We start from the raw sequence: 8,495 nt of genomic DNA on the forward strand, positions 1-8,495 counted from the left end.
TTCAAAATGGCGGACCAAGTGAAGAGGTTTCTTTCAAAGATCTTTATTAATATTTTAAGGTCATAAATATTGAATATAAGATGGAATTAGGGCTATGTCTAGACGATGATTTCTATACAGAAGAAACTAAGAAAGATAAACAAAAAGAAAAGCCTTATAATGTGAAGCTGTGTGAAAGAGAAGTATGGAAATGACTGCTTATATTGTTTTCTACTATATGTATTTAGTTAGTTCCCTAACGTCTTTACTTGTTTTATAGTGGATATTCAACTCGCCAATCTGTAGTGATAAAGTCGAGAAGCAGAATATCACTAAATTCAAGGCAGATGTCTGGTACAGGGATGGTCAGTACACCAAAGCATTGAAATCATACAAGTTCATCCAAGAAAATCCTCAAGTGTCCTCTAGTACTGTGGTGAGAGAAATAAACGAATCTGTTGCTCGATGTCACATTAAACTTCAACAGTTTGATCAAGCTGTGCATGTGATTCAGAGCATGGTAGGTATAACTAGTTTAACAGAAAACAGCAGCATAGAACAGGAGGGGGAGGCAGGGCTGTCAACTCTCCCGGAAACCGGGAGTCTCCAGATTTTGGACCGTATCTCCTTGTCTCCAGATTCCAGAGTCTTAAATCTCCCAGATAATCCCCGAAGCTGACCATTTCTTGTGAGACCCAACTTTCACAACCATAAAATTCCAATTATTTTATGTTGTTTATGTTATTTTACATAGCTAACAAAATCAAAATGTTCCTCATGGCTGTTCTTGCGAGCAGGCCATTGTAATGTAAGCGATAAACTGATTGGTCAGAAATAAACAAATCACATCAAAAATTACAAAGCGAAAGACGTCTTTTCGCGCGCTTTTTGACGCGCTGTGACGTCTTGTCCCTTCCCTATCAATTCTCCAGATTTGAATATCTCGGGGATTGACAGCCCTGCCAATATACTGTGAAGTTAGCTGCCTTGATGACTCACAGTGAGGACTATGGTCTAGGCGTGCAACTCAGCTGAGGTCATCTTGATTGATACTCAAGGGAATTACACATAATAAGATGTGAATCAAAATATAAAAGTGACTGTTAATTATACCTTATTATGCAATGTTTTGTATATAACTGACTGACGAATATTTGATCACCAGCTGATGGATCATGGTGATGATACATCACTCATTCTAATGTTGGCCAAAATTTGTGCTTCTTCTGGCAATGTTCTAGGTAAGCTTTATCTTTGAGTCAATTGTAAATAATTCAACATCATCTTTAATATTCTTATGATATTCTGTATTCATAATCAACAGATGAAATAGCTTGTTTAAAGAGATGTATTTCCCTTCATTCCTATAACCATCATTTCTGGTATTCGCTGTCATCAGCTTACAGAAAGGCTTATGAAAATGAAGAAGCTTTGGATTTCACTGGTACAAGTCAAACTGGAAAGAGTTTCAACAATAAAGCAGTACTTGCTAATAGAGTAGCTGAAGCATTAGGGAAAAGTAAAACTACCAACAATAAAGACTCACTAGAGATATTCATTAACTGCCATCATTGTGAGTGCCTGAGAGGAATGGACTTATTTCGAAATAGTTCAAAAATATCTAATCAGTACAAAGTGAAAAACCAGAGTGAACCTGCAAAAAAGGAAACATTGAATGGTTCTGAGAGTCGAAATGCTTTAACTCCTGCGGTGGATGAAGTAATCATTTTTATGGGAGGATTATCTATTGATAATGAAAATGAAATAGAGGCGAGAACAAAAGGTGACAGTGTAGGACATGATTCTTGCATGTCCAAGGAAGATGGTAAAGATTTTGAAACTAATGATTCACATGGATTCTTAGAGGATTCCTCCAGTACTACAGCATCAGTGCCAGGGGACTGTCAGGATCGAGGATGTTGTAGTTTTAGTGTGAAACTAAAATCATCAAAATATTCTCAGCATCAAACAAAACAAACTCATGACAAGATGGCACTGAAAAAGCAACTAAACCTGTTTGCATTTTTCTGTTTGATAAGAGCCAGGTAATTGCCTACCTTTACATCTACATAAGACTTCAAAGCATGTTCTAATTGACTCCTAAAAGTTAAAACCTGCCAGCTAAAAAAATCAGCATTGGTGGATTTCAAATGCCAAGTTTTAACTGTCATTTTAGCTGACAAACATACACGTTTTGGGAGCCAGTTAGAACATGTTTGAAGTCTGGTCCACTACCCCAGGAATTTACAAAAACAATTATTTTAGGTGAACATTAATTTGAAATGTTTATTTCAAGTGGATTTTATGAAATTTAAGGTTTCATCTTCAAAGAGCAGTATGGACGACTTCATCCTTCATTAAAGAAAGACTTGCTAATGAAATGGCTCAGGTAAATGACACATTAATGAATTCATGTTTGAGAATCCTTCCACAGCACAAAGGGGTTGGGGGTAGCTGATGAATAATATAATAATGAATCATTTATATAGCGTCGATATCCGTAAGTTCAAAGACGCTTAATATAATGCTTAATATATTTTCTTAATTTTATTATAATTGAATGATTTATTACTAATAGGTAAATGAAAGAATTGACAAGTACGAACCATGTAAATGTGGAGAGTTAAAGAAATGCTGCTTAAAGGTTTGTCAAACTAATGACATTGTTAGCATGTGTACTGTACAGTACATGTATTTTACTAGAGGTTTACCCACCCTACATGTAATACACAGTATGTAATGATGATAGAGTTTAACTTACTTTCTTGGATACTGTTTTAGTTTATCTCACAGCGAACAGAAGCTAATAAAGACATCACAAGTGAACAAATGGATGAATATACAACGTAAATGACAGCATCTGGTGCTACCCAAAACTGAAGCATCAGGAAATCAATTCAGACAGAAAGAATTAACTCCAACAATAGTGTCTTGAGAAAAACTATATGGTTTATTGTTTATACATCCAAACAAAGCTAGTATTTGAACAGTAAGTTTAACGTGATTATGTATAGAGTACTAGTAGTGACCATAGTTCCAATGGGAACAAGCTAAGCATATAAAAATAGCCTTCTAATAACGAGGCTTCTTACAAACATACATCCTGTTTTCATGTATAAAAGCTCTTTTGCTAAGTACTATGTGTATATAGGGAATTATAAACAAAAATTGTTTACCATTATGCTTTACAGTTCAAACAGTATGACAAGGATTCTTTTTTAACAGCTAATTAAATCTTCAAATAAATTATATTCTACGTTTTATATTTTTATAAGGACAAGATATTGTAAATCAAAGATGTAAAGCATTGGTGATAGACAATTTTAGTTCTAAGAACCACAGAAGATTATTTAAAGATTCATGTATCCTGTGGAATCTTTTGTAAGCAACTATCTATGAGAAATACAGTGTACTTGAAGAGGTTGCTTGCAGAAGATTGTAGGGAAAATGTGAGAGTTTTTAACAGAAGTAGTTTTCTTTTTTGGAAGATTAGAGAGGCCTACTTTCATTACTGAAAAAGAGGTATAAACATGACGAACAATACTGCACATTTATCATATCATTATAAGTGAAAACTAGCAGGATCCTTCTTGTTGGCAGAAAATAGTTCTGGTTAAGAACAAATAATTTTTTAGTATATTATCTTTTTAGATTATTGTACAGCATGATACTGCACAGCAGGTTGAGAAATCATGTCACATAACAGTTCTGTTATTGTTGAAAACTTCCATTGAAACAATCAGAAATTATACTCAAATATGGCAAGATGGCCAAGAATAAGGTGCGAAATCTGTTCTGTTCAGTTTTGTGTAGGTATAAAAACACACCAATAATATTATTACAGTCTGGTATTATTTAAGAGCAGCAATTTAAAGTTGTACATTTTAAAATAATGTACATTGTACATGAATGAAAGAAAATTGTCAGAAATCAAGCAAAACAGCAAATTTAGCTCAAATGCATGAATTTAGCAAATAATGTTACATAAAAATGACATAAATCAAGCAAAAATTTGTCTAACTTTGTAATGAAATGACAAAAACTTAGAAAGGAAAATAGACAGTTTTGTCAAGAGAAGTTGGCTGTGACTTCTGATGCAGTTGAAACCTATTTTGCTTGAATGTATGCAATGATGCTGCTCTTGTTATTCACCATTAATAGACTGTACAGTAAAGAAAGTTAATTACATGTGTGGTCTGAATGATCAGTCCTCAAAGTGTTCTTCACCCTGCTCATCCCCTTCTATTTTATCATCTTCTTCATCTTCATCTTCCTCAGCTTCATCATCATCATCTTCAAGAAGTTGCTCTTCTGTCTTTGCCTATTAAAAACACACAACAATAACACACCAGTAAGATGAATAACCCCTTCAAGTTTGCTAACCCTAACATATTTGTCATCATTTAGGAATACGTCCCCATGCCAAAAATTTTACAATTTTCACACAGAACGAAGGCGCTAAACCTGTGAAATAGATATCAGACTAATACACATTAGCAGACACTAATTGTCCTATTTCACTATGACGTCACAGCAAAACAATCTATTGTTTAAACACAAAGGATCATGGTCGTCGGAGGGGGTCTGAAATCAACGTAAATTCACCGAAAATTGTTCTAAAACCCGTATCAATCCATGAAGAGAAGTAGAATAGCCAGCAAACGCTCAGAATATTTTTTAGTACATATTAACCGATATATCTAAAACCAGGCCATTTTAGATTAAAACTGTTTCGCTAGGACAGCAAATTTTGTTGAATTTTCTATTGGATTAGGCGATTCCAACCCCACATAAACAAGCAGTGACGTCATAGTCAAACAGGGCAAATCTATTGTTTTGTGTCTATTTGACTCTTACATGTAGACTAGTATTTTTTCATTTCATGGGTTAATAAAATATGCCTTCACTCTAAGAGCACAAACTTTGTGATAAATTTCTTTATTTGTCCATCCATTTATTACATCATTCATTCTTTGTCAGAAGAGTTATTTACCTGAGATGTAGCTCCTGGAGCTGCTTCTTCCTCCTCCTCCTCACCCTCAACATCTTCATCATCTTCTTCATAAACAACATCTTCTTCCCCTAGATCCTCATCTCCACCTTCCTCTTCTATTACTTCTTCTTCCTCAACTTCCTCTTCATCATCATCATCATCTTCATAGTCTTCCTCATCTCCCTCCACGACCACAACATCATCATCATCTTCCTAAAAAGAAAATTTAAAAAGTTGTCAGGACTCAGTTATTAATTATATATAAATTATCCCCGCTAAATGGCTCAGTTAACTGTTTTTCAGATATGACGAAGAAATATATTTGATACCAGGTGTTAGAACAAAATATGTATTCACCTGTCCCTCAGAACCGTCATCCTCTTCATCCTCATCTTCATCAACATCGTCATCATCTTCTTCTTCATTCCCTGCTTCCATTTGTACTTCAGGACCCTTCAAAGAAAATGCATCTTATGACTGTCACAGGGCTGAAAATGATGACCTTGTCCTGTAGAATTTATACCTTGCCTCACCTGGTCCTTTTGACCAGTAATCCAGTTATTTTTAGCCAATATATATATATATTGCTATAAATCATGTTGCTGTTTGATAGAAGTTTGACAGTGATACATACAGAAGAGATTTACTCACCAGGTAATATTGTAAAGGATTTGGCCAAATATCATCTTTAATGACTTCTCCTAGTTCATCAGTTGAATCTGCCAAATCAGCAAACCAGCTGAAAAAGCTCTCTGGTTGATGTTCTCGTTTGCGTCCTTTCATCATATCAAGCTGGTTGTATCTTTGTGTTAAATCCTTGTAATGGAACATACGTAGATTAAAGTGGAAACTAAATTCTGTGTAGTGCACTGCAGTTTAGCAGTGCAGTGTAGTGTAGTGTGTGTAGTGTAGACGTGTAGTGTAGTGTAGTGTAGTGTAGTGTAGTGTAGTGTAGCTGTGTAGCGTAGCGTAGCATAGTGTGGTGTTGTGTGGTGTGGTGTGGTGTTGTGTAGTGTAGCGTAGTGTAGTGTAGCATAGCATACTGTAGTGGAGTTTTGATATTAGTTATGATAGAAGGCATACCATGCCAGTTTTCCATATGATAGGTGTAGATCTTGATGATTGTTCGCCATTCTCATTAAGAATAAACTCTTTTGAAATAACAGTGTTTTCAAAATAAGGATTTTCATCAAAACCCTAAAAGAGAAACAACAATTGGGGTCAACATGAACCAGTTAAGTATGTGTTTTTTTAACCAAACAGATAAATGATATGGCAGAAATATGCTGCGACACTATCCCCTCATATCAAGTTTTTGTACGCATATGTTAATGTACTACTTACAAACTTAATTTTGTAGCCAGATTTTATGTCTTCAAATTCCTCTACTTCTAAAGATGTCATGTAATATAAAGCTGATTCGTCTTCTTCGTCAAGTAAAGCCTGTGTTTGAGGATGGTTTGAAAACTGTGCATTTGAAGGACAGTAAGTTAAGAAATATAAATTAAAGAAAGTTTTCATTGAAATAGGTAAATATTAAACTAAATAAACATTCCATTTCTTATCAAATTTAAAATATTTTGCTAGTAGGGAAATGAATTTTCAAGAATAAAGTTTATTGCTTATAGGTTAACTTAATTCTATCTCTATGGCAACAGTGGGTTAACTGCTCCCTTAAATTTTTAAGCTTTTTAATTCAATCAACAAAAACACAAATTCCGTTTTTACTTTTCCAAAATTTGAATAACATTACCAATAGTTTCTTCCTTTATACTAATGAAAACATTTAGGAAATCCGTTTTTAAATGCTTTAACACAACTTTGGATTCCAAAAAGGCGGGCTTTTGTTCGGGAGACTGGGCACTAGTTCCTCTGTACCTCCATTTTTATGTGTTGAAGACGCTTTATAACACTTTTCCACCATAAAACAGTCATTGAACATTAAAAACATACTAGAACACAGTTACAAACTAGACGAGGATCGTTTATAAAAACTGGGGTTTTGTTTTGAAACGTGTGTCAAAATAGTGTATAAGTGTTGAAGTCGGATTGAAGGAAGTGTACTTGATTCCACCTAAGGGCCTGGACCGTCGGACCTAGACTACTAGAGTATTTTATTACAACTATTAATAAAAACCTATATTCCTCAAGCAAATTCTCCATGGTGGCTAGCATAGCCCTATAATCGTAGTCCAATATGGGTTTTGCATGTTTAATATTTGTAAATGTAAACACAGATGGTGTTGGTAATGTAATTGCGATAGTGAGAGTGTACAAGTGAACTAAGACTATTATATTATCTGGTTACTTTGGACACTTTACTCAACTTTTGCAAGTAAAGACAGCCAGTATTTGAGCATCTAAGCCAGTAAGTCCTAAAGTCGATAAGGTATTGGATTCGACACTGACATAAATAAGGCGGGAAACATAATAAATTTGAAATAAATGCTTTAGTGTTCGACACATGACCTTGAAAAGACAGCTGAGCTGTGATTGCATCTTGATTGTAAAATATCTTCTATGGAAAAACCAGGATTTAAATCACTATTCTAACATCTAAGTCTGATAAAAGGATACAACTGTTACCCAGAAGTGTGGTATTTTCCTGATCAAACTTGTCCTCTTTTCAAAATGCGGTTTTCTTTTGCTATTGTACTTCTGTTCAACTTTTAGAATCTCTTCTGATGCCTCTTCGTTCAGCGAGTCTATATGGTTCTGCACTTGGTCGATCTCATCAATAATTTCCTGATGAACTAGTCCACCATCTGCGCCATCCTGTGGGTCAACTCTGCGTATCTTATTGGGGCTTATGGCAGGGTGAGACATGATTAAAACTCCTCTTTTAAACTCTTCTTTCTCTACACAAATTGTTCAGCCGGTCTAATGTCTGTGAGCTAAGGGGGTATCCGCTGACATGCTGAAGAGCGGGCTCAGCTTTAAAAGCGCGCGCAAAAATCAAACTGGTTCAGTTATGAATATTCAAGACCTCATTATTAACATTTTTGTCTTTTATTTTATCTAGTAGAAATCTAGTAGAAAATGCACTTGTATTTGCAATTGAAATATAAAAGTTTCTTTACGCTAAACCAATAAAATATTGGTTTATAAAACTTGATTTTTTTAAGAGATGACAGACAGACAGACAGACAATTGGAAGACAGACAGACATAAACTACTAACTGACAGACAGAAAGGAAATCGATTGCTGCTGTCTTGTAAGAAAGTAAAAAGATGAAGCCTACTCATTTAATAAGTTCTTTTGCTCTCTTCATGATGACCTTTCATCTCAAACTGTGGATTGGGTTGTCTGTATGTGCTTATTACTCATCAAGCATTGCGGGCGCAAGGCTTCAAGAGCACTTGCGGAGTATATTTGCTCTGGTCGTCTCTTCTGTTCGTGTTCAGAGTAATGCGCGCAATATATAGTTTCTCTCTCTGGTTAGGATTCGTCTCAAAGGATTGGTAAAGGAGGAAGGGAGGGAAGAGGGGTTGGACTGAGAGAAGAAGGGAGGGAAGGGAGGGA

General features: G+C 35.1%; 2 protein-coding genes across 2 annotated transcripts; one reads left to right on the forward strand and one right to left on the reverse strand.

Annotated features, from left to right (window-relative positions):
- Positions 1 to 7: 7 nt before the first annotated feature.
- LOC116305524 (uncharacterized) lies at positions 8 to 4,167 on the forward strand. Its single transcript, XM_031715457.2, has 7 exons — positions 8 to 182; positions 260 to 499; positions 1,145 to 1,220; positions 1,304 to 2,024; positions 2,296 to 2,368; positions 2,558 to 2,623; positions 2,761 to 4,167. Exons 1-7 carry the CDS (start codon positions 81 to 83, stop codon positions 2,827 to 2,829), a joined length of 1,347 nt encoding a protein of 448 aa, XP_031571317.2. The 5' UTR covers positions 8 to 80; the 3' UTR covers positions 2,830 to 4,167.
- Positions 2,909 to 7,866, reverse strand: LOC116305525 (protein SET). The gene is made up of 7 exons (XM_031715459.2): positions 7,550 to 7,866; positions 6,317 to 6,439; positions 6,056 to 6,169; positions 5,624 to 5,788; positions 5,330 to 5,425; positions 4,973 to 5,185; positions 2,909 to 4,300 (listed from the first exon to the last, which is right to left on the reverse strand). Exons 1-7 carry the CDS (start codon positions 7,796 to 7,798, stop codon positions 4,184 to 4,186), a joined length of 1,077 nt encoding a protein of 358 aa, XP_031571319.2. The 5' UTR covers positions 7,799 to 7,866; the 3' UTR covers positions 2,909 to 4,183.
- Positions 7,867 to 8,495: the final 629 nt, after the last annotated feature.

The sequence above is a fragment of the Actinia tenebrosa genome, unplaced genomic scaffold, assembly GCF_029948245.1.
Source record: "Actinia tenebrosa isolate PJP-AT-01 unplaced genomic scaffold, QUT_ActTen_1.0 PGA_scaffold1__47_contigs__length_23844297, whole genome shotgun sequence".
NCBI lineage: Eukaryota > Metazoa > Cnidaria > Anthozoa > Actiniaria > Actiniidae > Actinia > Actinia tenebrosa.

Coding starts and splice junctions, on each gene's coding strand:
- LOC116305524 (XM_031715457.2), top strand. CDS start 81: ATGGAATTAGGGCTATGTCTAGACGATGATTTCTATACAGAAGAAACT. Junction 500..1,144: donor TGCATGTGATTCAGAGCATG/GTAGGTATAACT, acceptor TTTGATCACCAG/CTGATGGATCATGGTGATGA. Junction 2,624..2,760: donor TAAAGAAATGCTGCTTAAAG/GTTTGTCAAACT, acceptor ATACTGTTTTAG/TTTATCTCACAGCGAACAGA.
- LOC116305525 (XM_031715459.2), bottom strand. CDS start 7,798: ATGTCTCACCCTGCCATAAGCCCCAATAAGATACGCAGAGTTGACCCA. Junction 5,426..5,623: donor ATCCTTTACAATATTACCTG/GTGAGTAAATCT, acceptor TTTTCTTTGAAG/GGTCCTGAAGTACAAATGGA. Junction 5,186..5,329: donor ATGACGGTTCTGAGGGACAG/GTGAATACATAT, acceptor TTTTCTTTTTAG/GAAGATGATGATGATGTTGT.